The sequence below is a fragment of the Lithobates pipiens genome, unplaced genomic scaffold (genome assembly GCF_037356315.1).
Source record: "Lithobates pipiens isolate NorthernLeopardFrog02 unplaced genomic scaffold, aLitPip1_a1.2 Scaffold_16, whole genome shotgun sequence".
In the NCBI taxonomy this organism is placed as follows: domain Eukaryota; kingdom Metazoa; phylum Chordata; class Amphibia; order Anura; family Ranidae; genus Lithobates; species Lithobates pipiens.
This window is the reverse complement of record NW_027507748.1, coordinates 237,256,749-237,281,397: the sequence shown is the minus strand read 5'-3', so window position 1 is coordinate 237,281,397 and position 24,649 is coordinate 237,256,749. Positions and strand designations below refer to the sequence as shown.

Genomic DNA, 24,649 nt, shown 5'->3' with positions numbered 1-24,649 from the left:
AGTAGAGCAGGAGGGCTGGGGGGGCATCAAGTCTTGCTCTACCAAAGTGGAAACTGTGTGTAATGGACACAGGAACCACTCCAACAAGTGAGATACAATTGTAGAGGTGTAATGTATTTCAAAGTCAGGGAGGCCCATCCCACCCTCTGATTTTGGGTACCAAAGAAGCTTGTGCTTTAATCTTGAGTAACGTCCACACCAGACAAATCGGATTGCGAGAGAATGAAGAGTACAAAAAAAATCAGTTTTAACCACTTCAGGCCCGGAAGATTTTACCCCCTTCCTGACCACTTTTTACAATTTAGCACTGCATCACTTTAACTGACAATTGTGCAGTCATGCGACGCTGTACCCAAACTAAATTTGCAACTTCTTTTTTTTTTTTTTTCCCCCACATAGAGCTTTGTTTTAGTGATATTTCATCACCTCCTGCTGTGTTTTTTTTATTTTTTTTTTATTTATTTATATTTTTTTTTTTAAGCCTTGAGTAATGAGTTATGAGCCACCTTCAGGTGTTGACACAGGGAATGAACTTCCTTGATTGGGTATACCAATCTAACCCCTCCTCCTTCCAGGAGCACATCAGTTGTTGTTTTTTTTTCGCCAGTGTCTAAGGTGTTGGTCACCCATGAAGATGTGCTCTGAGGAGCTCCAGGAGGAATCCATGCTGGATTTAAAAAAAACCTCCACATCCGGATCCATCCACGCCACTGCGGGCACAGGCTGGTACCCGGGCCTCGCATAGAACAAGGTTTTGCCTGTAACGCTTTTCTTTGAGGGCTGGACCATAGAAACCAGGACTTTGTTCTTGCTACATTACTTGGTTATACTGAGGGGTGCTATACAGGTCCAAAGGAGTGGAACCCCTATTAAAAGGGACCCGGTCTTTGAAGGTTTAACTACGTTGCTCGCCGTGATGGGTGAAGTTTGGATCTGTCTATCGGCAGTATCCTGCAGTGAGGAAAAGGTAAGAAAAAAAGCTTAGGAGCTGCAAAGTGCACCTATGACTTTTCTTTCATATTATATTCTAATGCCTTAAAGTCTCCTCTAGAGGCAGTAAGAATACACACCCTTTCAACAGCTCTGTCCTAGTAGCATATTTCCCTCTCCCCCCCCCCCCCCCCCCCAATTGGGGAAACTGAGGGGCTAGGGGTACAGTATTGTACATTGCTTCCTGATCAGTTTTGAGCATTTTTTCAGTGTGACCACACTAAAGGCTAAATCATACTTATTGTAAGACTCAAAACTGCCAAACGGCCGGCTTTCAAATAAACTCTTCTGTCTATGGCAACATAAAACATATGGTAACATTTTCTGTTTTTACTTTTACTTGCCGTTTAGGAGGCCAGCCTTTTAGGGAGAAAACACCGCATGGCGGCTGAAACCTCCTCTCCCCCTTTGGGTCTGTGTCTCAGACCCGAGTGCTGTGCTCAGCAAATAGTTTGCGCGCACAGGCTGAGATCTTTTGATAGAGAAGGAGGGCGGGTCGATGAATGGGCGTGCCTAAATTGGTCGTCGCCATGTGCGTACCCGGCGTCCTCGTGGAAGCGCACAGCGCACAAACAGGCTTAATATCTGAGAGTTCTTTAAAGCTGACGCTCTCATCACTAAATGTTCTACCAGAGAAGCTGAATGAGGAGTCTGCCACAGGACACAGGAGCACGTAAAGGGTGTACACAGGCATTTCCAGTACAGGAAATGACTGTTTAGCATTAGTTGCATCTTTATGCTGCCATTGTTTTTTTTCTTACTATATGCTCTGCAAATGGTACGTTTTAAGAGTACCTCTGCTTTTGTATTTGGCACTGACTTCCAAGGTTACTACTAAGGCACCAAAGGTTCCAACCCCAGGCGCTGGGAACGCCAGTCATGCCTCCATACTGTCATGCTCTCTGGAGATGCCAGATATGAGAAAAGGAGAAAATGGATTTGAGAAATGAATTTGTGTGACTTGGACTGCCATTATCCTAAATCGCATTGTAGAAAATATTCAACAATTGCATTTGGGAGATGCCCCTTTTGGACTTTTTATATGGCAGAATAAGGAATACCATATATACTCGAGTATAAGCCCAGATTTTCAGCCCCTTTTTTTAGGCTGAAAGTACCCCCCTCGGCTTATACTCGAGTCACCGCCGTCTGCCTACCTGATCAGCGTGTCGTGCAGACAGACGGCGGCCATTCCACTGTTCAAAAGCCGCGCCTCCCTGTCTGTGATAGGCGGAACACTCAATTTCCCAGCAGTCAGTGTTCCGCCTATCACGGACATCCTCTCATCCTCGTCCATAGTATGAGGATGAGCGGATGTCCGTGATAGGCGGAACACTGACTGCTGGGAAATTGAGTGTTCCGCCTATCACAGACAGGGAGGCGCGGCTTTTGAACAGTGGAATGGCCGCCGTCTGTCACAGACGAGGAGGAGAGGTGCGGCTTTTGAACAGTGGAATGGCCGCCGTATGTTTTTATGCTGATCGGTGCAAAATGGCACACAGAGCTGCAGATGGGCACAGAGCTGCAGAAGGACACAGAGGCTGCAGATTGGCACACAGAGGCATGCACAGGACACAGGTAGGCTGCAATGGACACAGGGAGGTATGCAGCTGCAGATGGGCATTGTTGACCCTCTTTTCCACACTTTTGCTGTAACAGTAGCTGCTGCATGTCTCATCTTCGGCTTATACACGAGTCAATACGTTTTCCCAGTTTTTTTATGGTAAATTAGGGGCCTCGGCTTATATTCGAGTCGACCTATACTCGAGTATATACGGTATATATAAATCAGATAATTAAAAGGCATATTAACTGCCAACTTTATTAATATACACAATAAAAATAAAGTAAACCGTGCATACAGATATCCAACAATCATAAATTGCAATAATACATCGAGTAGACATATTGATATGGCAAGCCAGGGTGAGTCTTTGGAACCGACTGGTGGCGCAAATGCTTTTCACACTTCAGTGTGACTGAAGATTCATTCTCCTCTGCCCTGCAGGGCTTAGAAGGAAAATTAGCAGCTTTAATCGCATCCTCTATCCAAGGGGATGGGAAGCTTGCTAGATCCCCCCTCCCCCACCTCAAACCCTTTTTCCATGGGAACAGTGGGTACAGGATGAGGTTTTACCCTCGGCCGATCACCTTTTTTTTTATTTTTATTTTTTTTTCTCCTCACCCCCCGCGGAGGTAAGTTTGTGAACCTTGTGCAACCTTGCAATCTGCCAGATTAATGGCACAAACTCTTACGGAGATGGTTCGTTACGCTTTTTATGCTACTCCTAACAGTCAGCTGAAAGTCTGGTCCCTTCCTTTGAGTTTTTAAAGAAAAAAACTTTTACAGCCTTTTCATGCATTACTAGAAGGGCTTATTTATGCTGAAATGGGATCATCCAAATAAGCATTTTCTTCCTCCAAAGAGTTTCTCCGTTCTGAAGGAAAAATTCACAAAGGGTGGAAAGTACCAGCAGTAGACTCTGCGATTTCCAGCATCAATAAAGATTTAACTTGTCCAGTAGACAATGCACAAATGCTTAAGGATCCAGCAGATAAGAGGTTGGAATTTTTGTAAATTCTTTTTTCCTGGCACATGCTGTTTCTAAGCCTGCAATCGCTGCAATAGTCATCTGTCAGTCCCTAAAGGACCAGTTCAAAGAGGCCCTTGGGGAGATCCCTGCACAACAGGTCCGTGAGTTAGCCAAACTATCAAAGGCGCTATGGTTTGCCATAGACGCTATAAAAGACTCTAGCCACCAAGCGTCCCACCTTGCACTTGTGCTAAAACACATGGGCAGGACCCTTTGGTTAAAAGGTTGGTCAGCCGAAGCATCTTGCAAAAAGTCTTCTGACTAATTTCCCTTTCATTGGGAAAGATTTGGTCAAATTTGTCCAAAAGAAAGTATAAATACCCTTTTATTTAAACAGACTCCTTCCCCTGCACCAGTGGCAACTGCCTCTAGGCAGTGGTGACAGCCTACACTGTCACTCTAGAGGAAAAAACATTCAGCCCCTGTATACATGAGTGTGTGTGTGTGTGTGTGTGTTTGTTTTTTTTTTTTTTTTTTTTCCCCTCCACCCTGCAGTGCCTTGGAGGAAAATTAACGCCTTTAACCACATCTGCTATCCAAGGATAGGATGTGCGCTGGATCCGCCTCGCCAACCTTAGATCCCTCCTCAAGGGAACAGTGGGTAGAGGATGAGGGGTTACTCTCAGGTGATCGGGAAGAAAGGCAAACAGATTACTCCTGCAGAGGAAACAACTGGAGTTGGACCTTTTTTTTCAGCCTTGCAATCTGAGAGATTGTTGGTACAAATCTTACCTCTTACAGAGATGGTTCGTGCCTTTTTCAAGCTTCCTCTAGTAGAGTCGGCTACTAATGGTTCCGTTTTCTTCTTGGGTTCCTTTAAAACCTTCACTGCCTTTTTCATACGTTTCCTGTACGTGTACAGATCCACGCAGAAATTCAACAGATCCATTCTAGATCTAATGAATCTAAATCCGTTCCTGAAGATCTACTGCTTTCTATGGAGTCGATCAGGTCAGTAGTTTCTATCCTGCAAGGAGGAAAACCTCTGGCGTCTATCGGCATCAGAGATGCATATTTGCATGTCCATGTATTTCCCGCTCACCAAAGGTTTCTGCGGTTCGAAGTAGAAAAGTCAGCATTTTAGTTTGTAGTATTGCCCTCCAAGCCAGCTACAGCACCTTGAGTGTTCATAAAAGTACTAGCCCCACCTCTAGCCAGGTTAAGGACACAAGGCATAAACAATCTTGGCATACCTAGACGATCTATTGCTAATAGACCAATCGGTGTTCGGAGTAAGGTGTACGCATTACAACCAGTTAGATGGAAAAAGTCTGGGTTGCGTTCTCAACCTAGTGAAGTCTTCATTAAAACTGCTAAAGAAGCTATAGTATTTGGGTCTGATCATAGATACAGCCCAGGAAAAGGGTGTTCTTCCCCCATGCAAAAAACAACTCCATAAGAGAATTGGTGCGGATGGTCAGGTCAAAAGCAGATCCCTCCATCCGCCCTTGCATGAGGTTAGGATGGTGGCTTCATTCGAAGCAGTTCCCTGTACCCAGTTCCATTCGAGACTGTTGAAAAACCGTATACTATCTGCTTGGAAGAGAACAATCCAAGCTTTGGACTTGTCAATGCGGGTGTCCCAAATCCTCAATTGGTGGTTACTAAAGAATCTGCTGAAAGTTAAATCCTTCGGAACAGTTATCTGGAAAGTAGTAATGACATGGACAACTGTCCCAAGGACAGTGTTCAAGAACCGAAAGAGCCTTGCACATCAACATCCTACAGATTTGGGTAGTGCGTCTGGCTCTGAAAGCCTGGACTTCAGGTTAAGGGATTGTCCTGTCAGGATCCAATCCATCAATGCCATGGCTGTGGCCTATATCAATCACCAAGAGTCTCTCAGCGCAGAGAGAGGTGTACCATATTCTAACTTAGGCACAGAATATTTCTTCCCATCGGCAGTCTTCATTCCAGGAATAGAGAATTGGCAGGAAAACTATTAAGTCACCAGCAGTTATTCCCAGGGGAATGGTTTCTTCACTGCTACATATTTTCGGGCTTTCGAGCTATCATAGGCAGAATCCTTGCCTTTCTACAATTAGGCGTGGAGGTGAAGTTGGCCTTTAGTACTATTAAGGGCCAAGTCTCAGCCTTATCGCTTTTATTTCAAAGACCGCTTGCTACACAGTCAGTCCGGGGTTTTGTGCAAGGGCTGATGCGGATTATTCCACCAGTTAAATCACCTTTAAGCCCTTGGGACTTGGACTTGAACTTAGTTTTGTCAGTGTTACAAAAACAGCCATTTGAACCGATACAGCATATTCCCTTAGTCATTCGGACAAGGAAGCTGGTATTTTTTTGGCTGCTATATCCTCAGCAAGGAGGGTTTCAGAATTGGCTGCTCTTTCTTGTAAAGAGCCATATTTGATTATTCATGAGGACAGAGTGGTGTTATGCCCTCGTCCAGGCTTTTTGCCAAAAGTGGTTTCGGGTCTTCCTCAACCAAGATATTGTCCTGCCATCGTTTTTTACAAAACCATGTTCCAGGGAAGAAAAGTCACTACATTGTCTTGATGTGGGGTGAGCAGTGAGAATCTATTTAAAGACCACTGCTCAGATTCTTAAGACTTATGTCTTCTTTATTCTGCCAGAGGGTCCTAAGAAGGGGCAGGAAATGTCTTAGTACACTGTCGCTAAGTGGATTTGGCAAGTTTATAATTCAAACATAATTTAAGGGGTAAGATTCCCCTTTTTCGAGTTAAGGCGCACTCTACCAAAGCGGTTAGTGCTTCTCGGGCAGTGCGTCACCAGGCCTCCATGGCTCATATCTGCAAGGCCGCAACTTTGTCTTCAGTGCATACATTCACAATGTTATTGGGTGGATGTAAGGAGGTATGAGGATATCACCTTTGGGTGCAGTATGCTGCAGGCAGCAGTATAAGTTCTCAAGTCTGCGGGTACCCTGCGGGTTGTGTCTCCCTCCCCTCAAGTAGCATTGCTATGGGATGTCCCATTAATTACTTAAGGCTCTGTGTCCCATGTTGTAGATGTACGATAAAGAAAATAGGATTTATTATAACGCTTACCTGTAAAATCCTTCTCTCTTATATTCACCGACTGAAACAGCTTCTCGCTTTTAGACAATTGGGTTGTTATGCCACCTTCAGGAGAGGACTAGGCATTACATGTTAACATGTGATAATAAAACTAGAACTTACTAGTTCCGCCCAAGGGGAGGTCCCTTAGGTAACCCCTCAGCATGCTACTGCAGCCTGAGGTTTTTTTTTTTTTTTTTTTTGCCTAGTGAAGAAGGACCTAGGAACCCTGATGCGCCCATCAGTCCGTGGATTTTTCTGCAGACTCTTTGCTTTTTGCGCAAGATGAATGATCCTGTGATCTGCTATCAACAGCCGGCTGGGTGACAGGCTGGATACTTATCCTTGTAGTCTCTCCAGCCTGGCCAGCGAGCGTGTGCAGGACGCGCTAGGCCGGCCACAACATACCTCAGCTCCAGAGGTGGTCGGTGAGACTTTATGCTCCGAGGTGCACATATGACCGGACTACTGATGTCTGCACCAGCAGCCACCCCGTACTAATCTGAGTGGGTCTGTGATGGAATGTCTCCCAGCTCTTCAGGACTGTTGAGTACAGCTCTCCCTGCCTCGGTGGGGCTGAGCAGCTGGGAATTCCCTGGGAGGTATAATCAGGGGTCCCTCACCTCCCTCTTCTCTCCATGTCCCTATCTTACCTACCCCCTCCCTGTGGGGGATACTGCATGTGGCTGCTGAGCGGTGTGTGTGTGTGTGTCTGTACAGGGGCTCTCTGGGGGGGGCTCTCACCTGTGAGGGGGCTGTGCTGGCTGTGTCCTGTGGTGATTTTAATTTTTTATTTATTTTTTTCCCCTGGAGGTGCCTGTGAGGCTGTGTCTGTGATCTCTGCAGCGCTGATCACTGCCATTTCTCTTATATTCACCGACTGACACGGCTCCTCTCTGTAACTAAATGGGTTGTATAGCCTGCCATTAGGAGAACTAGGCAAAATTGTTGCACAATACACAGAGCTTTTAATCCTGCCCCAGGGGGGTGGACCCTGTGCTATCAACCCTCCTCACTGCTCCCAGCAGCTACAGTTTTTATTTTGCCTAGTAAGGAGAATGACCTAGAAACCCTGCGGGCCTCTCTGTCCATGTTTTTGCTGCAGTTTTGCTGCTTTTTGCGCAAGATGAGAGATCCTGAGATCTATCAACTGCCGGCTGGGTGATATGCTGGTTAATGATATCCTTGTAGTCTCCCCAGTCCGGCCATCGAGCATGAGCAGGCCACAGCTAAGGCTTGGCAGGCCACGACATGCCTCATCTCCAGGGGTGGTCATGAGCTTCAATGCTCCGGGGTATACATATGACTGGGCTACTGCTGTCTGGATCACAGTATACCGGGCCAACAGCTACCCTGTAACTGCGCAGGAGTAGGACTGTGATGGAATGTCTCCCAGCTCTTCAGGACTGGTAAGTACGGCTCTCCTTGCTTCGGTGGGGTGAGCAGCTGGGCATTCCCTGGGGGGTTGATTCGGGGGCCACCTCACCTCTCTATCTTCTCTCCCAAGTCCCTATCACCCCCTCCTCCCCCCCCCCCCCCCCCCTCTGAGGGGGGTGGCTGTGTATGTGTGTGTGTGTGTGGCCATCTTGGATGTGGAAAAGCTGGTATTCCCCTGGTGAGCTTCAGCAGCCATCTTCTTTAGGATCTCCTATTAGTTGCATTGGCGGCCATTTTCTTGAAGCACTTTTTTCGCCGCCTTTCTCATGTGGCAGCATTACATGTGTTCTCACTTGCTGTTTCCTGTGTCCACTGTGTGTACAGGATGCTGGATGGCTCTTTGCTGAACGCTGAAGCTAGCTCTGCAGAACGTTTCACCACTGTTTATAGCTGCTGCTGCTGACAGTTTTCTCCTCTGCAACTGGGAACCTCCTAGGGACTACAGGCACTGCTAGTGGCATTCACAGAATGCCCCAGGGTGGTGAGTCTAGCACTAAGTACCCCCCCCCCCCACGCGGTGGCAGCAGCAGGAGGATGGGACCTTCACTGTCCTAAGTCCCCTCGCAGGTGGCAGACAGGCTAGGGTCAGCATGGCTTCAGAAACTGGTGTTTCTTTCGAAATCCAGGCTATAGCAACCGGGTCACGGAGGTCCTTGACTCCTATGTTGCTAAGATAGAGGTGGCACGTGGAAGGAAAGGTGCATGTAAGAGGCCCCTGCACCCCCCCCCCCCCATCCTCTGGGGCGAGCTCTGATGCAGACTCTGGCCCTGCTGTGGGTGGTGACCCCTGCTCAGACGTGGCTGACCAGGACCGTACGGACAGTGAGGATGATTCCCCGTCCGGCTCGGACGCGACAAACCGCTTGTTGGCGCACTTATCACAGCTGTGCGTGAAACCCTAAAGATTCAGGAACCAGCAGATCCCTCTGCTGATGTACCGGCCCCTTTTGGGTCCTGCAAGCCAGCAGGTTCACCTAAGGTGTTCCCGTTTTTGACTTATATTTACAAATTCATCTACAGGGAATGGGGTCGCCCGCAGCAGACCTTTTCGGTCCCCAAAAACATGGCGGTGCGTTACCCCTTTGAGGAAAGCTTTCTCAAGAAGTGGTCGGCTCCTTCGGTCATGGACCCCCCAGTATCTAGGTTAAATAAAGTAACCACGATCCCTGGCATCTGCACTGGTGTCGCAGACACTGACTGAGTGGGCAAAACTTTTGCACCACAAATTGGGAGAGCAGAACGCCTCCCCTGTCTGCGTGGCGCTAGCAGACCAACTAGTGCAAGGCCTTAAGTACGTTTTGTGACATGGCCCTGGATACTCTCCCTCTGTTATCCAAGGCTTCAGTGTCAGCTGTGGTGCTGAGGCGCCTCATTTGGTTGAAATGTTGGTCTGCTGACCAGGCATCCAAGAAAGCCCTGACGGATCTTCCGTTCCTTGGCGAGCAGCTCTTTGGAGCCTCGTTGGATGACATTATTAAGAATGCCACTGGTGGTAAGAGTACACTACTCCCACAGGCCAGGAAGGCTAAGGAGCCTCGCTGCAGGCAAGGGCCCTCTTTTTCCGCTCACAATCGGCTTTTTCATCCGCCCGGTGCTTCGGCAAAACACCCCCAGAGAGCCTAACAAGCCTGCGAGCAAAAGTGCTACCGCATGAAGGTTTGCCCCCACCCACTTTTTGGGTGGGGGGTCATCTTTGGGAGTTTGCAGCCCGGTGGACCTCCTGGTTATCTGACCAATGGGTCTGCGATCTGATTTCCTCAGGCTACAAGATAGAGTTTTTCTCCGTGAGTTGGAGAAGCAACAAGTTTTCCTGGTCTGCGTGGAACTGGCAGACCAGTTGGTGCAGGGCCTGAAGTATGTCTGTGATACAGCCTTAGATACGGCCCCCTTGCTTTCTAGAGCCTCAGTATTCACTGTGGCTGATTTGGCTTAAATGCTGGTCTGTGGGCCAGGTATCTAAGAAGGCACTGGTGGATTTGCCCTTCCAGGGGGAGAGGCTAATTGGAGCCTCGCTGGATGACATTAAGAATGTTACTGGGGGAAATGGTACGTTGCTCCCACAGTCCAGGAAGGGTAAGGAGCCATGCCGTAGACGAGGGCCCTCCTTTTCCCGCTCAAAAGTGGATTTTCTCCCTTCGTCTTTCAGGACAGCACCTGGAGAGAGCAGCTCCACCCATTTTCCAAGGAAACCCTGCAGATCACTTTATAGACCGGACACTTCCACCATGGCCTCAGTTGTAGTGTTTCCTTCGGCCATAGTGGAAGCGCTGCAGGGAACCAAGGGGTGCTGCGCTCTCTCCAGGTGGGGAGAGTTGGAGGCATACCATTGAATATTTTTGGTACAGACCTGGCCCAGCTTCCTCCCTTCACGCGTGGGGGTCGCTCCGGTGTGTGCTCTCCTTCATACCCATGTGGGTCAGGATGTGGAGGTCCCCCCCCCCTCTTCTAGACCGGCAGCTGGTTCTGAGACGTGGCTGGGATTCATATCTCGCGCCGTTCGTGTCAGGCTCATGTCTTCCGGGTCCGGATGACGAGCGCATCATTCCGGCCGGGGGCGGTACTTCCGACAGTGCAACGCGGCTTCCGGTTCCGGCCGCTGGAACGCAGGGAGAGGGGAGCGGTCTCTTCGGCTGACATCACTTCCGGGATTGGCGCGGAATTTAAACTGATAAGAGCGCCCAGACGCCATTGATCCTCTTCCATCGTTCAGCGAGGATCAATCAGCGGTGGCAGGAGCCACGATTGTCAGCCAGCCTTAGGTAAGCAGGGGCAGTGGTCTCTGTCATTACTGTTTGAGCCATGTAGTTTCCTCCCTTGCACTGGGAAGCCTGCAGCATTCTTTTCCTATGTAACTATTTAGGAATAATGCTTTTCAATAGTTTAGTGAGTCTGTGGGGGGATTCACTGGCTGAAGAGCAAATAGAATTTGAAAAATTTTAATCTGTTCTATTTGGCAGCATGTCTTTTTTCTTTGTTCGTGTGTGTATTGTAACTGAGGTTTTGGGTTTTTTTCCTTGGTGTATTTCAGAAGGTGAAGGAAAAGACCAAACGTGTCTCCCCCTCCTAACAAGAGGACCTACTACTTGTTTTTTCTTGAGAGACAGTTATCTCAAGAACCGCTTATTAGATTTTTTAAGGCATTGGCCAGAGCTAGGCTTATACCATTTAAGTTTTTTCCAAAATGGGACTTGTCATTGGTTCTACAGGCATTGACCAGAGAGCCTTTTGAACCCCCAGAGGAAGCGACTATCAGGTTTTGGTCACTTAAAGCGGTAGTAAACCCGCAACATTTTTTTTTTTTTTTAAACCTGCAAAGCAAAAGGCATAATGAGCTAGTATGCACCGCATACTAGCTCATTATGAAATACCTTAGAACGGGGCCCCGACATCTGGCCCGATCCACGCCGAGGGAGCTGACATGCTCCCTCGGCGTTTCTTCCGGGTATCGCAGCTCCGGCACTGTGAGTGGCCGGAGCCGCGATATCGTCACTCCCACGCATGGGCGCGGTAGATTTCATTCCGGCCACTGCCTGATTTTCATGGCCGAGAATCCCTTTGTGCGCATGCGCCGCTGCAGTCAGCGGCGCATACCGAGGGGGATATCTCCTAAACCGTACAGGTTTAGGAGATATATTTTTTTTTTTTACCTACAGGTAAGCCTTATTATAGGCTTTCCTGTAGGTAAAAGTTTAAAAATCGAGTATACAACCACTTTAAGTTAATTCTTTTAGTGGCTATTACATCTGCTAGAAGAGTAAGCGAGTTACAAGCCTTATCAATAGTGGAGCCTTTCTGTTACATATTTCCGGACCGGGTGGTTCTTAAAACTGACCCGGGTTTCCTACCAAAAGTCTCAACAGCCTTCCATAGAACGCAGGAAATAATTCTACCTACCTTTTTTGTCCTTCACCTTCAAATGCTAAGGAGAGGTCTTTTCATAGCCTAGATGTAAGAAGGTGCCTATTGCACGATCTAGGATCACAAGTAAGTTCAGGAAGTCAAACTCTCTTTGTCGTATTCTCAGGACCACGGAAGGGCTATAGTGCGTCCAAGAATACTATAGCTAGGTGGTTACGAATGGCTATTAGGGAAGCCTATAGAGCATCCGGAATAGAGCCCCCCCTCAGGGGTAGTCGCCCATTCCACTCGGGCAGTAGCAACATCCTGGGCGGAAAGGGCAGGGGCCTCTCCGAGTCTAATCTGTAAAGCGGCTACGTGGACAAGCTTCTCCACCTTCACCCGCCACTACAGGTTGGATCTGCTTTCAGCTTCAGATCAATCGTTTGGCAGAAAGGTTCTGCAGGTGGTGGTCCCACCCTAGAGTAAGTACTCTCTTATCTCCAGGTGCTGTCCTGAAAGACGAAGGGAGAAAACCCTAGTTAGACTTGCCGGTAACGGTATTTCTACGAGTCTTTCAGGACAGCGCCGCTGACCCACCCTAGATTGTATTTGAAAAATGTGGTGTTATTGCTATGTTCTTATTTAATTTCAGCATGGCTGGAGGTACTCTATGAACAACTGAGGCCATGGTGGAAGTGTCCAGTCTTTAAAGTGATCTGCAGTGTTTCCTGGGAAAATGGGTGGAGCTGCGCTCTCTCCAGGTGCTGTCCTGAAAGACTCTTAGAAATACCGTTACCGGTAAGTCTAACTAGGGTTTTTTTTTTCTTCCATCCGCCCATGTCGGCAGGTAAGCGTTCCCAGTCCGTCAAGGTGCCCAAGCGTCCCTGGTTTCGCAAACCTGCGAGTAAATCTGTTGCCGCATGAAGGTTTGCCCCCGCCCAACTCTCGGGTGGGGGGGGGGGGGGGGTCGCCTTCGGGAGTTTGCAGCCCGGTGTACCTCCCTACTTTCTGACCAGTGGGTCTGCAAACTGGTGTACAAGAAAAACTCTTGCATCATGATAAACCAAACAGATTTTTTATTTTTTTTTCCCTCCAACCTTTATCTTCTTCTACCTCGATGAGAAGCCCTGTTTGGAAAGTACAGGACCTGCTGTTGCGCGGGGTGATAGTACCTGTGCCAACACCAGAAAGGTTTCAGGGATTCTACTCCAATCTGTTTGTAGTCCCAAAGAAGGGGTCTGTCTGGTCCTGGATCTCAAGGCCCTCAATAGCTTTGTGAAAGTACAAAGCTTCATGGTGGAATCAGTTTGCTCCGTGGTCGCTACGTTCCATCTGCACCAAGAGTCTTCACCAAGGTTCTGCTCCAATTCTGGCATTGCTAAGGCAACGAGGGATCGCAATCGTGGTTTACCTGGACGGCCTCATTCTGAGAGCAGCTTCCGCCTCAGAATTAAGGGAGGATGTGGTGATCACCATACAGACTCTTCTGGAGGTTCAGTACCCAACCAAACTCCCGAAGTCTGTGTTGGTGCTGACTCCATGCCTGGAATACCTGGGCTTGATTCTGGACTCCTCAGAGGCAAGAGTCTTTCTCCCTTCGGACAAGCTGCAGACTCTTCAAGCTGTGGTGAAGTTGTTGGTGTCCTGCAGGTGGTCGTTGCTGCGTGTTTTTTTTTTTTTTTGCATGCGAGTTTTGGGTCTCGTTGGTAGCCACTTTCGAGGCGGTACCGTATGCTCAATTCCACACTCCAGTCTTGCAGAAAGACATCCTGTATCTCCGATATCCCTGGATTGTCAAGTTCGGGTGAGCCAGCTAGTCAGGGTTTCTCTTCTCTGATGGCTGAGGTCTCTGACACTTGTCCGGAAAGTCATTCCTTCCTCTTCATTGGACAGTGATCACAACGGACACCAGCCTGACTGGCTGGGGGGGGTTTGGGGCCCAGGGTCGCTGGACGCAAGAAGAATCCCGCCTGCTAAACAATGTGCTGGAGCTTCGGGGCGATCAGTTGGTGCCTCTCCACCCAGTCAGAGGCTGCAGGGGTGTCCAGTCGGACAACGCCACAGCGGTGGCGTATGTCAACCATCAAGGAGGGACGAGGAGCTCGGCTGCAGCCCTGCAAGTCGCTCACATCCTGCAGTGGGCAGAATGGCACGTGCCGTCAACTGCTGGACCAGGGAGAATGGTAGCTGCATCCAGAGGTATTTCGGCTCCTTTGCCTAAGAGGGACACACCAGATGTGGATCTCTTGGCTTCTTGACTCAGTCAGAAGGTACAGAGGTTTGTGGCCAGGTGCTACATCCACCTAGGTAAGTATTAATATGTGAATAAGAGGAAACCATACTTTAACCACTTGCCTACCAGGCCAGTTCTGACATTTCTCTCCTACATGTAAAAATCATCCTTTTTTGTTTGGTAGAAAATTACACAGATCCCCAAACATTATATAGGTTTTTTTTTATTTTTATTTTTTTTTTTTTTTTTTTTTTAGCAGAGACCCTAGAAGAATAAAATGACGGTCGTTGCTTTATCTCTCACGCTATTTGCGCAGCAATGTTTCATTCATTAGAAAAAACAACAAAACAAAACTGTAAAGTTAGCTCAATTTATTTACATAATGTGAAAGATATTTTGCTGAGTAAATGGATTCCTAACCTGTCACACTTCAAAATTGCACGCACTCATGGAATGGTGCCAAACTTCGGTACTTAAAAATCCCCAAAGGCGAAGCTTGAATTTTTTTTTTTTTTTCTTTTTTATATTGGTTACATGTTTGAGTTAGAGGAGTTCTTGGGCTAGAATTATTGCTCTCCCTCTGACATTCAAAGCAATACCTTTTTTTTTGTATGGTTTGAATGCTGTTTACATATGTGGGCACGACTTTCATATGTGTTCGCTTCTGTGAGCAAACACATGGGGACAGGGACGCTTCTTGTTTTTTACTTTTATTTTTCTAGTTTGCTTTTAAAAAAAATAAATAAAAATTTTGTATTTTTTTTTATTTTTTTTTTTTTTTTTATCACTTTTTTTTATTCCTATTACAAAGAATGTGAACTTCCTTTGTAATAGGAATAGTGTGTGACAGGTCTTCTTTACAGTGAAATCTGTGGTCAATAAGTCCCCAGATCTCACCTTTTTTAGGATGGGAAACCTGAAATCAAAAAAAAAAAAAAAAAAAATTGCTTCACAGCCATAGTGGCTGCATTGCAGAGGCCGGGCATTACATACTAACATAGCATCTGACCTCCAAGCGATCATAGAGACTCCGGGGACCATCTGGCCTGTTGGCAATCCAGAAGTTCCTTCTCCAGTTCGCTGATGGAAGGGGCAAGCTGGGAGAAGCATCGGTGGGAGGGGGGGGGGGAGAACGATCAAGCGGTTCAACAGCCCCTATGATCGTTCTTATGGTGAAGAGAATCGCTGGCTGAAAAAAATATCCGATTGGGATATCGCTTCTCAAATCCGATGACTTCATATGACGCTGGGCAGGAAGCGGTTAAGAATTCTGAGGATGTGTGTTTTTTTGTTTTCAGCCAGACTATAACAGAAAGTGGGGAAGTCAAAAATGTTACCATTGTTGCTAGAACAGGAGATGAGGCGCTGAATAGAGAAATCCTCCCCACTGAGACATTATATTCTGACGGCGGGGGATCCAGCCACACGTGGCTCAAAATTCAGCTGGTACTTGCTGAACCAGCTGAATTTCGATCTATTTCTAACCAGCTTTAGTCTCGCTTCGAGTAGATTTTCTTTCTATTTCTACTATAGGGTTGATTTACTAAAGGCAAATAGACTGCACTTTGCACCTGCAGTTGCTACAGAGCTTCGTAAACGAGGGGAAGCTCTGAAAACTTCATCTGACCCTTTCTGTGTTACTTTCCCTGCATGTGATTAGGTATGTCTTGCAAAGTGAAGCTTCACCTCATTTACTAAGCTCTGGAGCAACTGCACTTGCAGAGGGCACAGTCGATTTGCCTTTATAAATAAACCCCTATGCCTCCAGAACCAGGGAATGATTGTCTATTGTGAGATCCAGACATGGTAAAAAAAAAAAAAAAAAAAAACTGACAAGGGTTTTACCCTTCCATAATGGCAAAAGCACATTAAAACAAAAAACAGTTTTGGCTTTAGATGCAATTGAAATCATTCTTTTGCAGACATCTCATTTTCAGTTCTTGGTTTATTTCCACAGTTCCAAGTTGTGCACCTCCAAACGCTATTACAAATGGATCATTTAGCCCCGTAAAGGGAGAATATGCTTACCAAGACGTTGTAACATACAAGTGCAATGAAGCAAAATTTACACTTATAGGACAACCTTCTGTATCCTGCACCTCTCATGGAAATTGGAGTTCTGATGCCCCTAAGTGTGTTGGTCAGTACATTTTGCATGGTGTTTTCACTTCCATAAATAGTTAAAATTTTAGAAAATATAGTTTAAGATTTTACAAAGTACTTTAGTTACTGCATAACAAGAGTGGTGTTTGAAAATCATTAGAAGGTAGTGGTAATGTACAGGTTTGATTTAGTATTTAAAGCCCAACTTCAGTCTTGCACAGTTGTACAGGCTAGTGTCTCCTCAGCTGGGTCTAACATAAGGTAATGAAAATAATCTGGTTTTAAAAATATCCTAAGAATGTTTATAGGTGTGAAAGGAGGAATCCGGGAAGAGGAAGGCAAAATAAAAGCAGAACAATCTCCTAGTTGGTGGAATAATCTCCTAGTAAGTGGAAGTCTGGGCTAATACTATTTAAGCTTAAACCTGCTCCCACCCCCTATTCTAAGTCCTATACTAATTATCCTGTAAAGGAGAGATGTTCATAGTTGCCTAATATAAAGGCGCTGGTCACATGATCAGCTCTCAGCACTGGCTTCAGGGGAGAAGAGTGACCACAGACAAGGCCCTGCAGCCGTTGTTGCTGCTCTCTTCTCTACCCTGAAGCTGGCTGCTGGGGAGATCACATGACCGGGCTGGAGCGCCCTTAGATTAGGTAAGTATACATATTTTCTTTTACAAGATAGTTAGGCTGAGAATGGGTTGGTCGCAGATTTTTGGAAGTCTTCACTTCACTTTCTTCGCTGAAAAAGGAAATTGGAAATCTGAGGACCCTGATGTCTTCTAAAGAGGAGCTGTGATCACTGGTATATACTGTTACCAGAAAACATACACCCCTATACACAAACCGTGCAGACACACACTATACACAAATGTAAAACATTATGATGCATATTTACTACACATTATGTATTCCCATATACATTAGAGTATTAAAAATATTTTGGGAGCTTCTTCACACCTTTCTGGTCTCTAGTGATGCATTACTACACATGCAATATAGTACAGTATTTCATGTGTTGCATCAAAGCCCAGTGTCATTTAATCCCCTTCCTGTAAGCCCTGAATATTAAGACTGTACCCCTCCCCCTTCGCCCTGAACTTATAGGTGAAGGTTATAGAGAGCTAATGCTCCCTGTGGCATTCACAGCGCTTCACTTTTTCCACATTTTATGTTACAACCTTATTCCAAAATGGATTAAATGTATTATTTTCCATTTTGAAATAAGGCTGTAACATAACAATTTGGAAAAAGTGAGGCACTGTGAATACTTTCCGGATGCACTGTAGTAGGATCCCCCCCACTTCTGAAGAAGACAAAAATAACGTGACATCACTGTACTAGACCAAAGACACCTGAAAATGGTATGTTTCTTGGGGCAGCAAGGATGGGAACCTAAGCCCAAAAACTAGCTGCCAGTGCAGAGCAAATGACATAAAAAAGGTACTTGCACTTTTTTTTTTTCCCCAGCAAAGCATGGCATGTACAGTATGATGCGTTGCAGGGCAGATTTGTTGCCACCCTGTAAAGTTGTGAAGCCAGAGTTAAGATTTTTAAGGTTTTTTTGTTTTTCTTTGATGCAACACTCTTGTTTACAGTTCTGATTGTACACACATTGGGGGGGGGGTCACGATTAAAGTGCATATACACGTAAACACACATGTACACACATATTCACATATGTAACACGTACCGTATATGGTGTGTGTATGTATGTATGTATTAGGGCTGTTACTGATTACAATTTTTGTGTTCGATTAATCTTATTTTTTTATTTTATTTTTATTGATCGACTAATTTTGATTATAACGCATATACAGATCCAACTACTTTTAGCTCATCTCCTTGCATTGAAATTCTGCATTAGTCAGTGGTAAATGTGGTATACACTATATATAATCACCCGACACTAGTTCGTTTCCACAATCCATGACTTAACTTCACAGTTCACACATCCGTTTTAAATTCAAAATGTGACACTGATGCAAGTCATTTATTTTTATTTTTTCCACAGTAGCGTGACAATCCCTCCACCTCCGGTCTAACTAATTACTCTCACCTTATGGCACGGACCCCTGTGCAAACAGGTGGTCATGCAAGCGGGTATCAAAAGGGTTAACACGGACCATAAACTTCTCTCACGTCTCCTTAGATTTCAGCTAGGACGCCTCTTCATGGGTAGATCTAAGTGCTTTTTTTGATTGATCAAAAAAATGAACAATTAATCAAGGAATTAATCTTTAGTTTCCACGGCCCTAAAAGTGTGTGTGTGTGTGTGTGTGTGTGTGTGTGTGTGTGTTTGTGTCTATCTCTCTATCTCTTTCACGCACACATATATACAGATGGCCTTTACCTTTTAAAGTCCTTTACCTTAGCTCTTCCTTCTGGGTACTGCACTGTAGGGGGGAGACACAGAGCACAGCACACACTGCTTTCACTTTAGGCTTCTTTCACACTGTCGTACCGTTCAGGTCCGCTTGTCAGTTTTGTCGGCGGACCTGAATGGGCGCTCCATGTTAGTCTATGGAACGACGGATGTCAACTGTGACCTGTCCGCTGACCTCCGATCTGCTAAAATCAGACGGATGGCCCTATGTTCACATTCGTCCCTATCGGATCGGGTGAGATCTGATGAAAATTGACACACTGTCCATTTTCGTCCGATCTCTCCATAGCAAGTAGTGGTGCTCGGCAAGCCCCTCCCCGCTCAGTAAGCAGAGAGGGACCTGTCATCCGCCAGCTCAGCAGAGATCAATGGAAAGATCTCCCGCTGAGCTGGCAGACTCCGTGGCAGCAGATCCGCCTGGTGTGAATGAAGCCTTAGGTGTAATCGTGTGCTGATTACAGTTCGGCTGAGGATCGGGGAATCGGGCTCAGCTGCCCTTGGCACTCCTATCAAGGCATACAGGGGGCCCGGTCGCCATGGTGACTTCTGCGATACCTATATATTCAGCACTGCCAGAAATGTAACGTTTTTTTAAACTGTTAAATCAATGGATTTAGTTCCACTTGGATTTACTGCTGGGGCTCGGGGCTTCAGCAAAATGGCAGCCTCCAGTAAGAAGAAACGGGAGCAATGCTGGACGCAATTTACAGCACACGCAAATTTTGGCAGCATAATTATCAATGTATGTTCCTTGCTAAGAACATTATTTTATATATATATATATATATATTAGGGTGGGATTACCCCAAAGTGGCTGAGCGGGAGACCACCGTTCGTAGCCACAACCCACGCCCTTAATGTAGCCTTCGTCGGGATTGGGAGATCCGAATAGGCCCTTGCCCCCCTGTATATCACATCTTGAAGATCATGTCTCGTGCCGCCTCCACACACACACACACCGCGGCATTAGAGTGACTCCCTTCAAGCCACCATTAAGCTGTAACTAACATTGCTGCCCAGTAATAGACCCGCACATCAGGGAGGGCAAGTCCCCCCAAATGTGTAGGGAGGCGCAGCGTTGCCCTGGCCAAGCGTGGAGTCGCGCCATTACACAAAAAGGTGAGGTAACCATCTAGTTCGCGAAAAAGAGGCCGGGACCCACCCGGACTATTGTTAGTATTGGGCGGGGTCTCTGGACACCAGCACCCCCAAATACTTAAAGGAGGACACCCACTCCAATGGGCCAGAGTTTGGTCCACCACAGTCCCCTCCATCCAAAGGGAGTAGAATAGATTTACACCAGTTGATACGGATACCCGAGTGTGCTCCAAATTGATCAAATATTCACAGGGCAGCTGCTAGCGAGGGTCCAGCATCACTCGTCTCAGAGAAGAGCATCGTCCGCATATAGCGAGATCTTCTCTTCCACTCCGCCCACCACCAGCCCCTGGACTCCCGGGGACTCCCTAACCAGGATTGCCAAGGGCTCTATGGCCAGGGCAAATAGCCCAGGGGACAAGGGACATCCCTGGCGTGTGCCTCTGTGGAGCGGGAACGAATCCGAGAGTCTATCGTTGGTGCGCACCCTAGCCCTGGGCGCCCGATAGAGCAATTGCAACCAACGCAGAAACCCTGGGCCAAACCCAAAACAACGGAGTACCTCCCAGAGGTATCCCCACTCCACAGTCGAACGCCTTTTCTGCGTCGAGACGCCACCACCTGAGAGCCACTATTATCATGTGTGATAGACGGGTTAAGAAAAAGACGACGTATGTTGATGTCCGTACCTTTACCTGGCATAAAGCCGGTCTGGTCGGCATGAATCAATTTTGAGATGACCGACATAAGCCGAGTGGCTAGAATTTTTGCTAGTATTTTGGCGTCCACGTTTAGTAAAGAAATGGGCCTATATGAGGAGCACTCCTATGGGTCCTTACCTGGTTTGGGGATAAGGACAATGACCGCCTCCTCCATAGACCCAGGGAGGGCCTCTGCTGCCCCAAGTCCCAAGAATAAAACAGTGAGTTTAGGGGCAAGGAGCTCCACATTTTGCACATAAAATTCTCAGGGCAGCCCATCCATTCCCGGAGTTTTGCCTGACTGAAGGTTCCCAATCGCAGCCAGCACCTCCTCCAATGTTATTTCACCATCCAACATATCCCTGTCTGCATGAGACAACATAGGGAAGGGAATCTACTGTAGATAGTTCCACGACTCCTCTGGATTAAACCTGGCACGAGAGGCATAGACCCCCCCTAAAAAATTCAAGAAACCGTAGGATAATATCCGCAGGGGAGGACAGTAGTTCCCCACTGGCGTTTCGAATCTGAGCTATATGTGTGGACAGAATTTGTCCCTTTGCCAACCAAGCAAGCAACCACCCGTTTCTATCACCAAATTCAAATATCCGTTGCCTAGCGTGTAGGTCCAAAATGTAGGCCGCCTCGCGCCCCCCAGCCTCGCGCTCCCGCAAAGACCACTCAGCCTCCCTCTGTGCATTAGAAATATGGGAAATGAAAGCCCCTCTCGTCCAGGCCTTAAATGCATCCCAAGCACTCGGCACAAGTGCCAATTCCCCATTGTTAGTCCAATAATGAGCGCCTCAGTCGTTGGTCCCTTTAATCTGTCATCCGTCGGCCAGAAGCCCGACATGCGCCACAGTCTCAGTCCGGTAGGTCTATCCAGGGATATAGTTAAGCACAGCGATGAGTGGTCAGAGATGCCCCTGGACAAGTGCCGGACCTCCTGTGTCCACACAAGCGCCCCGGAAGAAGCATAAACCAAATCAATTTGGGAGAGGGCTCTGTGGGAAGCCGAGTGGCAGGTGTACTCCCGATCATGAGGATGGTAATGTCGCCATATGTCAGTTAATGCAAACGTAGTAGCCCACTGCTGCAGGTCTGAGGAAGACCTATATCCCAGGTATAGCCTATCAAGATCATCCCTAGGGGCCAAGTTGAAGTCACCGAATATAAAGACCTCTTGTGTAGAATACCCCATCACTATCTGAATAATATCATAGAGAACTGTCGAGTCAGCCGGGGGGGAAGATACAGGCCCACCAAAACCAGGTGCCTTCCGCAAATAGTTATATGTAGGATCACATATCTTCCCCCAGGGTCAGTACGAGTACGGACGTCCAGAACCTGGGATGGGAGTGATCTCCGGATCAGTATGCTGACCCCCCCTAGCATAACTCGAGTAGGTAGAGTGGTAGTGCGTACCAACCCACGCCCTCCGAAGGCCTAGGATCCGTTGGCCCAGCATATGCGTCTCTTGGAGTATACAAACGTGGGGGACATACCTCTGCAGATATTTAAACACCACCGACCTCTTAATTGCAGAGTTCAGCCCCCTCACGTTCCAAGAAATTATGGAAACACTAGCCATGCTGCACAACACAAGGCCACCAGACCCCAGAGACCGCACCACGTTGCACCATGATAAAACATTTCAATACTACCCATGTATACATGTATACCCCTTCAGGGCAGCTCACACCCTGTAGTACAATAGCAACTCCAAACAAAAAAAATCCTGAACAAAACCCCATCGTCTGCAACTGCAGAAACTGAAACTGAACCCCCCCCCCCCCCCTTAAAACTGGCGATGCATTGGATCCCATACCGAGTTATAAGAACTTAACAAAAGGACTAACAAGGGGACGTTGGCTGTCAGCAAAAAACACCACCCTACAAGACAGTAGAGATGCTGGATAGTTAGCATGTCAATAATCCCCTGAGCATGCTCGGGGGCATTCAACGTAGTTAGAACAGATCAACAGAATTCATCCCTCCTCCAAAGAGATCCCCCAGTTACATAGTGAGACATGCATTCCCCCCACCACCACCCCCCCCCCCCAAACACCTGCGAGGGAGTCACGCGCCCCCCACGCCGGAGCCAGGGCATCCAATCGCGGAGGCCAGCGCGACCCCACACAGCACCAGGACAAGGTCCATTTCCAAATGTCCAGGACTCCAATCACATCTCAGCATGGCCCCTCACCCCCAGCAAGTACACATAAAGGTAACCCAAACAGAGAAGGCAATTCCTCACGTCATGTCTGTCAGTTCCTCGAGGACAGAGGGGGGGGGGGGGGGGTGGGGGGACACGTCCCCCTCACCCAGGAGCAATAAAGTGAGAACACATCCATACAAAAAACCTGTCTCAGTATTGGGCAACAATTTGCTTCGTCCTCTTGGATTTGCCAGCAGCAACAAAAAAGCACTGCCTGCAAGTCCAGTATCAGGGGAGGGAAAACTGTTTATTTCCAGAGGGGGAATAAAAATTAAAATATAAAATAAAGCAAAGGAGTAGAGAAAAAAGCGGGTAGAGCGTTCTCTTTTCACCCCCGAGGAGGCAGGGTCTCCAGCCAGACGGCAGCACCCCGAGGCGAGGTGAAAAATTGCAGTCTCGCCATCCTGGACTCTCAGCTTAGCGGGAAACAGGACACTATATTTTATATTTCTTGCCCGCAAACCCGCCTTCACCTGGTCAAATGCATGGCGTAGTTTCTGCGTCTCCAGGGAGTAGTCCGGGAAGAAGAGAAGCTTGGCATTGTGGTATGTCAGTTCTCCCGCCTGCCTGGCAGCCCGTAGAGCTTCGTCCCGGTCCCTGAAGTTCAGCATTCGAAAAATTAATGTCCGAGGGTGGGCTCCGGGCGGCCCCGGAACAGGGGGCATCCTTTGTGCACGCTCCACAGTTTAGTAAGGGGAGAATTGCGCAGCCGGTAGTAGGGTCCGCAGTAACTCCTCCACAAACACCGTCGGATTCTTCCCCTTCACTCCTTCCGGCAGACCCACCAGGCGGAGGTTATTCCTCCTATTCCTGTTCTCGGCGGCGTCCACTTTATACTCAAGGGAGCGGATGGAGGCCGTGTGTTCCGCCACCAAATCCTCCGTTAGGCCAGTCCTGAGTTCGACCTCCGTCACCCTGGACCGCAGCTTGTCCAGGTCCTGCCTGATGAGCCCAACATCCAGCTGCACTGCCTCAATCTTGTTGGTGAGAGCCGCCTGACAGGTAGCGATTGCCGCCATCACCTCCTGGAAACCAATCTGCGTCTCGTCCGCCGGGCTCTCCGTCTGTGAGGCCATGCGATACAGACACCTCGGGGGAGCCGCCGCTGCGCGGGTCTTCTTGCGGACCGGAATCCTCGGCGATTGGCGGAAAATGGAGTCTCTTGCCCCCGTGTTTTGCTTTGGAGGACATCTGCTTCAAGCTAGCCAGTATTTGAGGCCCAGAGTTGGTCAGGTAACAGGATAAAAGCAGGATAGCCAGCAGAGCCCTAAATCTTGCTTCCTCCTAGATCGCCATCTTGGCCACGCTCCCGACTTATTTCTCTTGCATTCATTGATGGACACAGCTCTACCAAATCTTGTCCATGGGCATATATCTCCACCTACAGGAGTAGGACACTAGGCCGAAAAGAACACAGCACCGCCTATGGACAGTCCCTTCTGGCATATAACTCCCCTCTCTGCTACAGGCATTCCAGTTTTTCTGCCTAGTGTTTAGGAGTAAGGACCTGGCTCCCTGCTGGGACCTGTGGTTGCATAGACTTTTTTTTTTTTTTTTTTTTATTTTTTTTTTTCGGGACTCTGTCCTGCAGAGATCTTCAATCCACAGCTGGGGTGGGCGACCGGCTGGATAATCTAGATCCTGAACATTCAGTGGTACACAGAAGAGACATGCAGGGTCTTTAATGAGTCATTAATGAGCACCTGTCGCCTAAAATTCATCACATAGGGGACTTTCTGTCCCTTATGTGATGGGGGGGGGGGGAAAAAAATGACATCCAAGCACATTATTCTCCCCAAAAAAACATTTATGCCACCCTGATTTATAAGCACGTACAAATGTGTGCATACAAATTTCATTGTGCACACAAATTTAAGGTTTAATGTGTGTTGTGTTTTGTGTGTTTCTTTTTTTTTTTTTCTTACTGAAATTTTGCATTTCCTAGACCTTTTGTGGTAATATTGTGTAACATAAAAGATTTGAATTGCCATTATTTTATTCTATAGGGGTTC

General features: G+C 47.5%; 1 protein-coding gene across 1 annotated transcript in view; it reads left to right on the top strand.

Annotated features, from left to right (window-relative positions):
- Positions 1 to 24,649, top strand: part of LOC143984131 (C4b-binding protein alpha chain-like) — a gene marked incomplete in the record, with an annotated part of 258,170 nt that overhangs the window by 140,230 nt on the left and 93,291 nt on the right. Inside the window, 1 exon segment of the mRNA XM_077484441.1 lies at positions 16,090 to 16,272. Coding sequence (XP_077340567.1) covers positions 16,090 to 16,272 — 183 coding nt within the window.